Source organism: Monodon monoceros, unplaced genomic scaffold (assembly GCF_005190385.1).
Source record: "Monodon monoceros isolate NGI ecotype Baffin Bay Population unplaced genomic scaffold, NGI_Narwhal_1 Super_Scaffold_21, whole genome shotgun sequence".
NCBI lineage: Eukaryota > Metazoa > Chordata > Mammalia > Artiodactyla > Monodontidae > Monodon > Monodon monoceros.
The window spans coordinates 69,928,052-69,943,328 of NW_021703778.1; the positions used below are offsets into that span (position 1 = coordinate 69,928,052).

Genomic DNA, 15,277 nt, shown 5'->3' on the forward strand with positions numbered 1-15,277 from the left:
GATCGAACCCATGCCCCCTGCAGTGGGAGAGCAGAGTCTTAACCACTGGACCACCAGGGAAGTCCCTCTTCACAATTTTAATTACTGGCTCACCATTATTTTCTCCAATACTACTTCTATCTGGATACTTAGCAAGTTAAATATACATATTAATGTTCCTTCTAAGAACCTGACTCGTGGTTCATTAAAGTTCCATTTTACGGATGTTGTCCTCTACCAACTTCAGCCGTACGTTCCCATATTATTACCAACGACAACCCCTCCATGATCTCAATTTCGTGCATCCCACTCTCTGACCACCACCTATCTTTCCAGCTCACTCCCTCCCTTATAGTAGCTCAACCCAATTATTCTTCAACTCCACTGGGACCTCAAAACTATCACCTTTTCACTGACCCTCTCCCCAATGATTTTCTCTCTCCCTTTCTCACCCAGCTTAAATTCCATGGTCAATCATTATAATCATTCCCTTATGTACACAACCTAATCCCCTGCCTCTTGCCATGATACCCTTGCTTGGTAAAAGCACAACTGGTGATTCCATGGCTGCACCCATGTAGCTTAAGGTAGCTGGGGAAAAGACCCCCCACCCCGAACACTCATGCTGCCTGCCTTCACTTAAAATGTATCACGCCAAATTTCAAGTGGGCCCCTTAGTGCTGTCTGGTAGTCATTTATTTTTATCATTCTAACTTTATTTTACATCCCTAGGTGCATCTACTCTCTTACTCTCCTAGATGACTTTCATATTTTCTCCTCTCTCCTCAAATCCTAATGCAACCTCCTTCTGCCCTCAGTTGACAACCTCGCTTCCTACTTCACTGAGAAAACTGAAGCAATCAGATGAAATTTCCACAGATTTCCATGCCACATCTCTCCACCCAGCAACATCTGCACCCACATACTCCCTTCTTGTCTCTTTCCACAGATCCACTTCCCCCCCATCCACCGCCAACCCCTCCACTAGAGCCCGCCCTCTCTCACCTACTCAAGGATATCCCTCCAGCACTCTCTTCTCCTTCATCAGTTTTTTCCACTTTTTACAAGATCTTTCCCTTCAGCCTATGAACATGCTGCTCTTGTTCTCATCTTAAAAAAATAACAAAACTCAAGCACACTCTTCTCACTAGCATCCACCTATTTCTTTGCTCCCTTTTCCTGCACAAATTTTCAAGAGTGGTTTATAGTCACCATCTCCAATTCCTCTCTTCCCAATCTCTCTTAAACCTACTTCAGGGCTTCCCTGGTGGCACAGTAGTTAAGAATCCACCTGCCAATGCAGGGGACACAGGTTTGAGCCCTGGTCCAGGAAGATCCCACATGTCGTGGAGCAACTAAGCCCATACGCCACAACTACTGAAGCCTGCGTGCCTAGAGTTCATGCTCTACAACAAGAGAAGCCACCATGATGAGAAGCCCGTGCACCACAACGAAGAGTAGCCCCTGCTCGCTGCAACTAGAGAAAGCCCACGCACAGCAACGAAGACCCAATGCAGCCAAAAATAAAATAAATTTTTAAAAAAACAACAAAAAAACCCCTACTTCACCAAAACCGCTCTCCTTAAGGCCACTGATGACCTCTACATTGCTAAATCCAAAGGTCAATTCTCAGTTCTCATCTTACTTGACCTATGAGCGCCATCTGGCACAGCTGACCACTCCTTCCACTTTGACAACATTCCACTTGTGCTTCTGGGACCCTGCACTCTTGGTTTTCCTACCTCACTGACCACCCTTTCTCAGTGTCCCTGGCTGGTTCCTTCTCTTCTCCCTATCCTCCTCTTGTTGGAATGTCCCTCTGCTGAGTCCTTGGTCCTCTTTATTTACTTCACTTACTCCCTTGGTGATCTCATCCAGGCTCAAGGTTTTAAATGTTGTGCATGTGCCTCTCTTCCCAAACTCCACATACCTAGCCAACTAGCTACCTGATATCTCTACTTGGAAGTCTAGTGCCCATCTCAAAGTTAACATGACCCAAACTAAACTACTGATATGTCACCCTGCCCCTCAAAGTCTGCTTCACTGCAGCTTCCTCACTGTAGTTGATGGCATCCTACCCTTCAAACCGCTCAAGCCCAAATCCTGGAGTCCTTGACTGCCCTCTATCTCTCATTCCTCACATCCAACATCAGGAAATCATGCTGGCATGACCTAAAAATAGATCCAGAATTTGACCTTTCCTCACTCCTTCCATTGCTACAATTCTGGTCTAAACCATCACTATCTTTCACCTGGAATACTGCAATCGCCTCCTAAGAGATCACCTTGGTTCCTCCTCACCTCCACCATCTATTCTCCACAAAGCAGCCAGAGTGCTCTCTTCAGACCTGAAGTCGTATCATGTTACTCTTCTACTTGGCAATAGCCCTGCAAAAGCTCCCCAGTTGACTCTGATAAAATGTGAAAGTTACTAAGATGGCCTATAAGACCCTAAATAGTCTGGTCCTCCATTATCTCTCTGACCTGCCCCCCTCCTCAACCACAGTGCATTCCTTGATATTCTTCAGGCGTGTTTTCTCCTTACAACCTTTGCTGTAGCTATCCCCTCTGCCTGCTAAGCTCTTCTCCCTCTATCACACAGCAAATGCCTCATCTCCTTCCTCAAATCTCAAGCTCTTAAGATCTACCTTGACCACCCTATTTAATATTGCAATCTACCCAGCAATCTCAATACCCCTAACCTCGCTTTATTTTTTTTCATATCACTTATCGCTTTCTAATATATTGGACAACTTACTAATTACTTGTATTATCTATTGACTAATGTCTCCCACCAGAATGAAAACTCCATAAGGACAGAAATTTGTGTCTGTTTTGTTCACTGATGTATCCCAAGCACACAGACCAATGCCTGGCACATAGTAAGTACTCAATAAGTATTCTTCTGAATGAATGAGTAAACACTTGAAACCGGATCTTAAATTATGAACCGGTGAGAAATTTGAGGTCAACAGAAGAAAAACTTAAATGATCCAGCTACACCTAGAGTCTCAAGTGCACCCCAGACAGGTAGGTACTTATAAAGGCTGTATTATTTCTTTCTGATCTCAAGGACAGTTATTTAATACAAGCACTGGTGATCTTGTCATACTAGCCCGTCCTAGAAATAGGTACCAAGGAAGTATAGAGAACAAGGCCCACTATTCTCACTTTTGCCTCTAGGTGACTCTACACTGGGCATAGTCCTGTCTTTTTCCTCTGGCTTTGTAAGTCAGAGGAGTGACCTGTGAATATTACATGATTTAGGAATGGGAGAAAGCAAGTCAGTCAGAGGGTTAATGCAGCTTTCAAAATGCCTAGTTTACTCCCATGGATTAAGCACAGACTCTTACAAGTTAGAACTAGATGACTATCATTTATATCAGTGGTTCTCAACCAGGACTGCATATATGAATTCCTGAGGTGCTTAAAAAATACTACAGCCACCCCTCCCTTCTAAGATAAATGGTCTGGGTGACCCCAGTCAGTACAGGTCATAAAAGCTTCACAGGTGATTTCACTGTGCAGCTACAGCCGTGGATGGAGACCAAGCTCATTTTCCAGATTAAAAATAAAGCCTAGAGAGAATCATACCTGCCTAAGGTCACACAGCTAAGTAGCAGTGTTGGGATGGGAAACTGTTACTTGATTCTTTAGAGAAAGCAGTAAAGGAGAAATTTCATTACAACATAATAATTTATAAGCCTACATGTTATAGTAGTTAAATGCATGAGACTTCAGGGGCTTCCCTGGTGGCACAGTGGTTAAAAATCCACCTGCCAATGCAGAGGACATGGGTTTGAGCCCTGGTCTGGGAAGAGCCCACATGCCGCGGAGCAACTAAGCCCAGGTGCAACAACTACTGAGCATGCACTCTAGAGCCCGCAAGCCACAACTACTGAGCCTGTGTGCCTAGAGCCTGTGCTCTGCAACAAGAGAAGCCACCACAATGAGAAGTCCGTGCACCACAACAAAGAGTAGCCCCCGCCCACCACAACTAGAGAAAGCCCGTGTGCAGCAACGAAGACCATAAAATAAATAAATTAATTAATTAATTTAAAAAATAAATTCATGAGACTTCAAAATTATAAAGATCTAAGTTCAAATCAGAGGCTTTGATATTTAACAGCTAATATCAGTGGTTCTCAAACTTTGCTGCATATTATAATTACCTGGGGATAATTACCTGGAGAAGATTTTTTAAATCTCTATGCCCAGGCCTCACGCCATACCAGTTAATGCAGAATCTCCAAAAGTGGGATTCAGGCATCAGTACTTTTTGAGGTTCCCCAGGTGATTCCAGTGTGCAAACAAGTTTGAGAAGTGATGACTTATATGACTTTGGGGAAATTACTTGACCTCTTTAAGCCTAACTCTTATGGATATTGTGATTAAGATAATGTATGTATATAAGCAGCTCATTAGTATGGTTACCACCTCACTTCCTTCCACCACCACCACCCCTTCTAACATCATTAGTGGTACTATTTTCCTGCCTGCCTTCGTTTTTTCCTGCCTCCCTCCATCCTTTCCTTTCTTTCCTCTTTCCTTCTTACTGAGGTATTATTTACATACCATAACTTTCACCTTCTTTAAGGTATGATATTTGGTGGGTTTTAGTATATTCACAAAATTGTATAACCATCATCACTATATAATTCCAAAACACTTTCATCACCCTAAAAAAGAAACCTCATACCCCAAACCTCCAAAGCCCCCTCCCAGTCCCTGGGAACCACTAATCTACTTTCTGTCTCTATGAATTTAACTATTCTGGACACTTCATTTAAGTGGAATCACTAAAGTATGTGGCCTTTGTGTCTGGATTTTTTCACTTAGCATAATGTTTCTGGAGGTTCATCCATGTTGTAGCATGCATCCATGCTTCATTTCTTTTTATGGCTGAATAATATTCTATTGCACGGATACTGTTTTCAGCAGTTGTTTCCACTTTTCTTGGCTATTATGAATAAAGCTGCTAGGAACATCTGTGCACAAGTTTTTGTGTGGACATATGTTTTCAATTCTCTTGGATATAACACCTGTGAGTGGAATTGCTGAGTCATATGGTTTAATTTTTTCAGCAACTACTACTGTTCCAAAGTGGCTGCAGCACGATTTTACATTCCTACCACCAGTGTATGAGGGTTCTAATTTCTCCATATCCTCACTAATGCTTGTTACTGTCTCTTTATATTATAGCTAACCTGGTGGGTATGAAGTGGTATCTTACTATGGTTATGATTTCCCTGATGGCTAATAATGTTAAGCATCTTTTCATGTGCTTATTGGCTATTTGTGTATCTTCTTTGGAAAAATGTCTATTCAACTCCTTCACTATTTAATAAATTGGGTTGTCTTTTTATTATTAAGCTATAAGAGTTCTTTACACATTCTAGGTACTAGATCTTTATCAGATAAGTGTATGGTTTACAAATACTTTCTACCATTCTGAGGGTAATCACTTCACTTTCCTAAATGTCCTCTGAAGTACAAAAGTTTTTTAATTTTGATGAAGTCCAATTTATCTTTTCTTTGGTTGTTTCCGTATCATTAACTTGTGTGTATATGTGTGTGCATGTGTTTTCAACTCCACAGTATACCTTTCATTTTTTTCTCTTTCCTTTTTTTTTTTTTTTTACAGTTGAAGTGTAGTTGATTTACAATATTGTGTTAGTTTCAGGTGTAGAGCCAAGTGATTCAGTTTTATATATTTATATATATATATATATATATATATATCTTCCTTCAGATCATTTTCCATTATAGGCTATTACAAGATATTGAATATAGTTCCTGTGCTATACAGTAAATCCTTATTGCTTATCTATTTTATGTAGTTTGTATCTGTTAATCCCATACTTCTAATTTATCCCTCCCACCCCGTGTATCATTAACTTTTTTTTTTTTTGACTTATCCTACTGTATGGAGCCCATTGACTCCCAGATGTTAATTTCTGGCTCCAACTGCCAAGCCCTGGGGCAGCTGGTGCTGCTTCGGGGAATTCTGATGGAAAGATCCTCCGGACAAGTGGTCCTAGAAGCTGCTAGGGCCTTACCTGAAAATTTCCCAACCCATGCTAGCTGACCACGAGCAGCAAGGCTCCTGGCTGGCTTGCCAAAAATTGTTACCAAGTCCAAGTTCATACTGCTCACTGCATGACAAATCAATAAATCGAGAGGTAAGTTGTTGGGGCAAAGAATAACAACTTTTTCAGAAAGTCAGCAGACAGAGAAGGTGGTGGACTACTGTCCCAAACAACCATCTTCTGTATCATTAACTTTTAAGGGAAATACTAGGGGCAAAAAATTTTTAGGGTATCCTATTGCCAGGTAAGTTGTTCAGACTTGTAATAAGCAAAGAATTGAGCTGGCCATTCATTTAAATCAGGAAGTCCCATTTAGGAAACACATCCACTTTATCTTGGTGGAAGGCAGGAAGGAAGCTACTCATTTCTAAGTTTTTAATTACTAGAATTTCAGATTATTTGACTTTTGAAGGCCAAGTGGCCAATCAACTGCAAAGAAATAAAACCCTAGTCAAGTCTGTATGTTTTCAGAGATATTTGCTGTAACAAATAAATTTTCATAGTCCTTACTAGAATTGGAACTGTTTTCTCAAACTGAGCACTTTTTAAATGGATTTTTTTTTAAAGAGTTTCAAACTAATATTTTTCTGAATCCAAAATTAAAGACTGGTATGGCATAACCTCAATGTTCCGTTACTGCTTGATAAATACTAAATACATAATCCATATTCGAAAATAATAAACTGAGATTATATAACTAGCAATGTAATAATCCCAAAGAATCAACTGCAATTATAGTAATTTTTCTAATAAAAACAACAACAGAAAAACTAGTCATTAGTGTCCTAAAACTGAGAGGTGACACCACTGTCCACATTTCCGTTTCACATTCAGTATGGTATTTACTATATTACGTATTATCAATTTCTGCCACAGGAGTCCATTTCTAATTTATTTCCTCCCTCTGTACATATTTTGAAATTTTTAAATGCTTTTTTCATTGATTGCCATAATCATATGATTTTTCCCCCTGTAACCTGTTCATGTGAGAATTTAAATAGATTTTTCTTATATTAAAGAATGTTAGGTCCTTGGAATAACTCAACTAGGTCATATTATATTCTTTTTATGTATTTCTGGGTTAAGGTTGCTCATATATTGATTAAGATCATGGCATCTATGCTCATAAAAGAGATGGCCTCTAATAATTTTATTTACTGGTACTGTCTTTAGAAATTTGGATCATTTTAACCTAGTCTTAGAATGAATTAGGTATGCTACCTCTCTTACTATTCTCTAAAATCTTATTTAAAAATCTTTCATTAAATAATTGAATTTCCAGTAGAAAAACAAAAAAGAACACTTCTAATATCTTTCTTTACTTTGTCAATCAACTTTCTGTTTTAAAATTTTTTTGGTTTAAAAAGCTCTGAGTGGTGATAGCTGCACAATAATGTGAATGTATTTAATGCCTCTGAACTGTATACTTAAAAATGGTTAAAATGGTAAATCTTACGCTACGTATATTTAACCACAATTTTTTAAAAGTAAGAGAAAAGTAAAAGGAGAGAAAGAGGAAAAGGGGGGAAATGAAAGAGAAAAAGAAGTAGAAAAGACGGATACCCCAAAATAAATAAACCAGTCTGAGCACCTGCTGGCAGACAACATTCAAGAACAGCCTGCTGAGAGGCAGGCACAGTTCACTTAAACCACCAGCAAAGCAAGGCTCTGCAGAGAGCACAGGAGGTAGGGCAATCCTGGAACAGTAATATGACCCCCACCATATATTCATACAGAGCTCTGTCTCTAATCTAAGATGTGGGGCTACACAAGGATGTCCTCCACACTTCCTAATACTTGGGTTGCATCCAAATGTCACTGTATTTCCATATCTAGGACTCCTTCTAGAGAGAAGATAGTTAATTTTCCTTCATACCATGTAGATCATTTAAACATGGAATTAAGCTAATGGCAATATTTTGGGATTTGGTTAACAGCAAACCAATGTATCACCACTGTAGAGAAAAAAAGATAAAGCAAAGATGCTTCAAGGTAAAGAACCATGAAAAATCCAGTGTGCCTCTTTGCTTTGCAGTTCTCTTAAAGAATATTGTTTAGTGTCTAAGGGCATTTTTTTTCAGAAAATACCTTTGACCATAATTCCAAAGTAATAAAGTATGTTCAGTCCAGCTTCTAAACTTATAGCTATAAATGTAAATTACAAGACAATACTTTAATGTATAAACTTGGGCGACAGATTTTTCAAAAAATGATTGAAGCCAAGTAAGCTCTCCTGAAAATATTTCTCATAAATACAATAAGCACCACTGAATATAATTTTATTCCAAATTGATCCAGTTTATGTACCATACCTTAAATGTATTTTTATAGTGAAGACGGTCTACAGCAATGCCTCATCATGATAAATTCTCAACAATGATTTGCTGAATGAATGAATGAATGAATGGGAAGAACCAAGCCTCAAATGGAGTTTCTTTTGGTAACAGGGAGATGACAACATGGGTTAAAATCTATTTTTCCTAGACCCATCATGGCCTTAACCTGACTGCTACTGCAACAGAATAAAATCTAATATCCTTGCAATTCAGCATAAGAGATACATTAGATTCCCCCTAGAAAGAATAAAGTGAGAAGGAGGAAAGAGGGAAAGGGGAGGAAGTAATACCTTTCTAAGCCAGAAGGAAATTCTCCAATGATGATATGGGTTAGATCAGATCTCAGGCAAGCTTAAGGGCCCCATCTCACTTTACACTCAAGCATCAATGGAAAATTGAGATGAAATATTCTACTTCTATAAAACCGATCTTCCACTTGGCCCTTTATCTCAGGGAGGATGGGGTAAGCTCACTTAAACATGATTTTTCTCATTCCTTTCTGCAGTGCTTCACCTAGCATAACATACTTGTTGAGGCAGCCAAGTGCTACAAAAGAGAAAAACACTACACAGGCAGCAATTCCTAAAGAAACATGAATTACGTCCTGCCCCCACAAATTCATATGTTGAAGTTCTGACCTCTCATACCTCAGAATGTTACCTTATATGCAGATATAATTAGTTAAGATGAAGTCACGTTGGGGTAGGGTAGGCCCTTAATTCATTATGACTATTACCCTTACATAAAGAAGACATGAACAGAGACAGGCACACAGGGAGAATGCCATGTGAAGATTGGAGTTATGCTACTATAAACCAAAGAACTACCAGAAACTAGAAGAGAGACCTGGGACAGATACTTCCCTAACACCCTCACAGGGGACATAGCCCTGCTGGCACCTTGATTTTGGACCTCTGGCATCTAGTACTGTGAGACAATAAATACCTGTTGTTCTAAGCCTCCAGTTGGTTGTACTTTGTTACTGCAGCCTCGAGGAAACTAATACAGACAATAAGAGGCTAATGTGCACCAACTAAACTGACCCCCTTCAGACTGCACTTCAGATCCAGCTTCTCACCCCATGGCTACTGCCACCACATTAGCCCAGGCCCCAGTTTTGAGCTGTAGCCACTGTTGCCTGGTCTCCTGACTTCAGGCTCTACCTGCACGTGCTTCAATTGCCAAACCCACCATGACAATAACCTTTCGAAAATGCCAACTTCTTTGCATCACTCTCTTGTTAAGAAATCTCGGATTGGGGCTTCCCTGGTGGCGCAGTGGTTGAGAGTCCATCTGCTGATGCAGGGGACATGGGTTCGTGCCCCAGTCTGGGAAGATCCCACATGCTGCGGAGCGGCTGGGCCCGTGAGCCATGGCCGCTGGGCATGTGCGTCCGGAGCCTGTGCTTCGCAGCGGGAGAGGCCACAACAGTGAGAGGCCCGCGTACCGCAAAAAAAAAAAAAAAAAAGAAATCTCGGATTGGTTCAAGATGGCAGCATAGAAGGATGTGCGCTCACTCCCTCTTGCAAGAACACCGGAATCACAACTAACTGCTGAACAATCATTGAAAGGAAGACACTGGAACTCACCAAAAAAGATATCCCACATGCAAAGACAAAGGAGAAGACGCAATGAGACGGTAGGAGAGCTGCAATGAGACGGCAGGAGGGGAGCAATCACAAATCAAATCCCATCACTGCTGCGTGGGTGACTCACAAACTGGAGAACAATTAAACCACAGAAGCCCACCCACTGGAGTGAAGGTTCTGAGCCCCATGTCAGGCTTCCCAACCTGGGGGTCCAGCAATGGGAGGAGGAATTCCCAGAGAATCAAAGTTTGAAGGATAGCAGGATTTGACTGCAGGACTTTGACAAGACTGGGGGAAACAGAGACTCCACTCCTGGAGGGCACACACAAAGTAGTGTGTTCATCAGAACCCAGGGGAAGGAGCAGTGACCCCACAGGAGACTGAACCAGACCTACCTGCAAGCACTGGAGGGTCTCCTGCAGAGGTGGGGGTCAGCTGTGGCTCACTGCAGGGACGACACTGGCAGTAGAAGTTCTGGGAAGTACTCCTCGGTGTGAGCCCTTCTGGAGTCTGCCATTAGCCCACCAAAGAGCCTGCAGCTCCAGTGCTGGGTCGTCTCAGGCCAAACAACCAACAGGGAGGGAACTCAGCCCCACCCATCAGCAGACAAGCAGATTAAAGTTTTACTGAGCTCCGCCCACCAGAGCAACACCCAGCTCTACCCACCACCAGTCCCTCCCATCAGGAAGTTTGCACAAGCCTCTTAGATAGCCTCATCCACCAGAGGGTAGACAGCAGAAGCAAGAACTACAATCCTGCAGCCTGTGGAATGAAAACCACATTCACAGAAAGACAGACAAAATGAAAAGGCAGAGGACGATGTACCAGATGAAGGAAACCCCAGAAAAACAACTAAATGAAGTGGAGATAGGCAACCTACCAGAAAAAGAATTCAGAATAATTATAGTGAAGATGATCCAGGACCTCGGAAAAAGAATGGAGGCAAAGATTGAGAAGATGCAAGAAATGTTTAGCAAAGGCCTAGAAGAATTAAAGAACAAACACCTAGAAGAATTAAAGAATAAACAGAGATGAACAATACACTAACTGAAATGAAAAATACACTAGAAGGAATCAATAGTAGAATAACTGAAGCAGAAGAACAGACAAATGACCTGGAAGACAGAATGGTGGAATCCACTGCCACAGAACAGAATAAAGAAAATATAATGAAAAGAAATGAAGACAGTCTAAGAGACCTCTGGGACAACACTGAACGTACCAACATTCACATTATAGGGGTCCCAGAAGGAGAAGAGAAAGAGAAAGGAGCTAAGAAAATATTTGAAGAGATTATAGTTGAAAACTTACATAACATGGGAAAGGAAATAGCCACCCATGTCCAGGAAGTGCAGAGAGTCCCAGGCAGGATATATCCAAGGAGAAACATGCTAAGACACACAGTAATCAAATTGACAAAAATTAAAAACAAAGAAAAATTATTAAAAGCAACAAGGGAAAAACAACAAATAACATACAAGGGAACTCCCATAAGGTTAACAACTGATTTCTCAAAAGAAACTCTGCAAGCCACAGGGAGTGGCACAATATATTTAAAGTGATGAAAGGGAAGAACCTATAACCAAGATTACCCAGCAAGGATCTCATTCAGATTCGACAGAGAAATCAAATGGTTTACACACAAGCCAAAGCTAAGAGAATTCAGCACCACCAAACCAGCTATACAACAAAGGCGAAAGGAACTTCTCTAAGTGAGAAACACAAGAGAAGAAAAGGACCTACAAAAACAAACCCAAAACAATTAAGAATATGGTAATAGGAACATATATATTGATAATTACCTTTAATGTGGATGGATTAAATGCTCCAACCAAAACACACAGGCTTGCTAAATGGATACAAAAACAAAACCCATATATATGCTGTCTACAAGAGACCTACTTCAGACCTAGGGACACATACAGACTGAAAGTGAGGGGATGGAAAAAGATATTCCATGCAAAAGGAAATGAAAAGAAAGCTGGAGCACCAATACTCATATCAGACAAAACAGACTTTAAAATAAAGAATGTAACAAGAAACAAGGAAGGATGCTACATAATGATAAAGGGATCAATCCAAGAAGAAGATATAACAATTATAAATATATATGCACCCAACATAGGAGCACCTCAATACATAAGGCAAATGCTAACAGCTATGAAAGAGGAAATTGACAGTAACACAATAATAGTGGGCGACTTTAACACCTCACTTACACCAACGGACAGATCGTCCAGACAGAAAATTAATAAGGAAACATAAGCCTTAAATGACACAACAGACCAAATGGATTTAATTGATATTTATAGGACATTCCATCTGAAAACAGCAGATTACACTTTCTTCTCAAGTGCACACAGAACATTCTCCAGGACAGATCACATCCTGGGTCACAAATCAAGCCTCAGTAAATTTAAGAAAGGTGAAATCATGTCATCTTTTTCAACCACAACGCTATGAGATTAGAAATAAATTACAGGGAAAAAACCGTAAGAAACACAAACACATGGAGGCTAAACAATACATTACTAAATAACCAAGAGATCACTGAAGAAATCAGAGAAAATCAAAAAATACCTAGAGACAAAAAGGGGCTTCCCTGGTGGCGCAGTGGTTGAGAGTCCGCCTGCCAATGCAGGGGATGCCGGTTCGTGCCCCGGTCTGGGAAGATCCCACATGCCGCGGAGCGGCTGGGCCCATGAGCCATGGCCGCTGAGCCTGCGCGTCCGGAGCCTGTGCTCCGCAACGGGAGAGGCCACAACAGCGAGAGGCCCGCATACCACAAAAAAAAAAAGACACATGCACCCCAATGTTCACTGCAGCACTATTTATAATAACCAGGTCATGAAAGCAACCTAAACGCCCATCGACAGAAGAATGGATAAAGAAGATGTGGTACATACTATGCAATGGAATATTACTCAGCCATAAAAAGGAACGAAATCGGGTCATTTGTAGAGATGTGGATGGACCTAGAGACTATCATACAGAGTGAAGTAAGTCAGAAAGCGAAAAACAAATATTGTATATTAACACATATATGTGGAATCTAGAAAAATGGTACAGATGAAGCGGTTTACAAGGCAGAAATAGAGACATAGATGTAGAGAACACATGTATGGATGGACACCAAGGGGGAAAGCAGGGAGGGGGGGATGAACTGGGAGATTAGGATTGACCTATATACACTAATATGTATAAAATAGATAACTAGTAAGAACCTGCTATACAAAAAATAAAAGAAAATTCAAAAGAAAAGAAATCTCTAATGACTCACCGCTTCCTATAAGAAAAAGCCCAGATTCTCCTGCCTCGAATACAGACAGACCTCTCTCTCCTAAGCTATCTCCAACTGCTAGGTGAGAGACTCCTAGTGACCCTAGAACATACAACCATTATTCTTGATGCCATGCTTCCTCTACTGTTTGCCACTCTCCCACTTCACCAATCCAAATCTAGACCATCCTGTGAAGACGACTGCCAAGACCCGCTTTTGCCTTGAAACTCTCTCTCTGTACTCAAGCCCACAGTAAAGGCCACATCTCTGGCCTCTCTGCCTTTGCTACTTGCATCAGTCATTCTGTGCTCATCAAAGACTGCCTTGCACAGTTATGTAGCATTTTAAAAGTGTACACTTTGATTCCTCAGCTGGACTATGAGCTCCTTAAGGCTAGGATTCATGTTTTACAATTTTGGGGGTATTTCTCAAAGCCAAAGACAATGCCAGGCATATTATAGGCAAGTTCTAAATTCTTGTTAACTATTAAACATATATCTTAAATTCTTAGAAATGTTTCTTTTGGCTCTCTCTTCAACTGGGGACTTAAAATTGAACAAATCCACAGATTTCATATAATCCTAATGCTTCCACATATAATCAAATAATTTAAAACTTACAAGGAACAGGAGGAAAAAGCTCCTCAGGACTTTCAGTCCCAAGTTACTTACCATTCTTCATCACTACATTGGACCAGACATTGGCATTCAAGGCTTGAACAATTCGCTTTACTCCTGTAGATTCTGGGAAGTCATCTAATCAGGGAGGAAAAATATATACATTTATACATGCATTTATACATACACACATATATATACACACTCATCCCTAAATATTCATGAAGGGATAGCTCCCGGACTCCCCTCCCCACTGTGGATACCAAAATCTGCAGATGCTCAAGTCCCTTATATAAAATAGCATAGTATTCGTATATAATCTACCCACATTGTCCCATTTTTTTTCCTCCCATATACTTTAAATCATCTCTTAAATACTTAAAATACCAAATACTATGTAAATTTTTTGGAATTTTTCTTCCAAATATTTTCAGTCTGCTGTTGGCTGAATCCATGGAAGCAGAACCCTTGGATACAGAGGGCTGACCGTATATGTATATACAGCCCATAAGCCACATTTTTAAACAACTGTGGCTTAATTATCTTGCTCATTTAGTTGTTACTTCACATTGTAACAAGGAAAAAAAGGGAAAAAATTAAGGAAATACAAAGCTTAGAGCTCCTGTAAAGAATATTCTAGAAACTGGAGAGTGATCAAGATGGCGGAGGAGTAAGACGTGGAGCTCACCTCCTTCAACAAATACATCAAAAATATATCTATAGGGGCTTCCCTGGTGGCGCAGTGGTTGAGAATCCGCCTGCTGATGCAGGGGACGCGGGTTCGTGCCCCGGTCAGGGAAGATCCCACATGCCGCGGAGCGGCTGGGCCCGTGAACCATGGCCGCTGAGCCTGCACGTTCGGAGCCTATGCTCCGCAACAGGAGAGGCCACACAGTGAGAGGCCCGGGTACCGCCAAAAAAAAAAAAAAAAAAAAAGTAGTTAAAAAAAATATATATATACAGGTGGAACGATTCTCACAGAACATCTACTGAACACTGGCAGAAGACCTCAGACTTCTGAAAGGGCAAGAAAATCTCCATGTTACCGTGTAGGACAAAAGCAAAAGAAAAAAAAGAGAGAGAGAGAAAGGAATCAGGACAGGACCTGCACCCCTGGGAGGGAGCTATTAAAGAGGAAAGGTTCCCACACCCTAGGAAGTCCCCTCACTGGTGGGGAGATCAGTCAGGATAGAGGGGGAGCTTCGACGCCTTGGAGGAAAGTGCAGCAACTAGCTGCAGAAGGCAAAATGGAGGAAGACCTACACAGACAGTCAGTATGGCTGCCCTGCACTCCCCAGCCTGAGACATGCATCCGTTGGTGCAGGCGGGGGCTGGGTGCTGGAGCTTTGGAGGTCAGACCCAGGGAGAGGACTGGGGTTGCTGCATG

The 15,277-nt window shown here is 41.1% G+C and overlaps 1 protein-coding gene across 6 annotated transcripts in view; it reads right to left on the reverse strand.

Moving 5' to 3' along the window:
• The window catches only part of AAGAB (alpha and gamma adaptin binding protein), a 176,614-nt gene that overhangs the window by 36,059 nt on the left and 125,278 nt on the right, over nucleotides 1-15,277 (reverse strand). For all 6 annotated transcript variants that reach the window (XM_029237004.1, XM_029236998.1, XM_029236999.1 and 3 more), the window contains one exon: nucleotides 13,945-14,028. In XM_029237004.1, coding sequence (XP_029092837.1) covers nucleotides 13,945-14,028 — 84 coding nt within the window. The remainder of the gene's footprint in view (nucleotides 1-13,944; nucleotides 14,029-15,277) is intronic.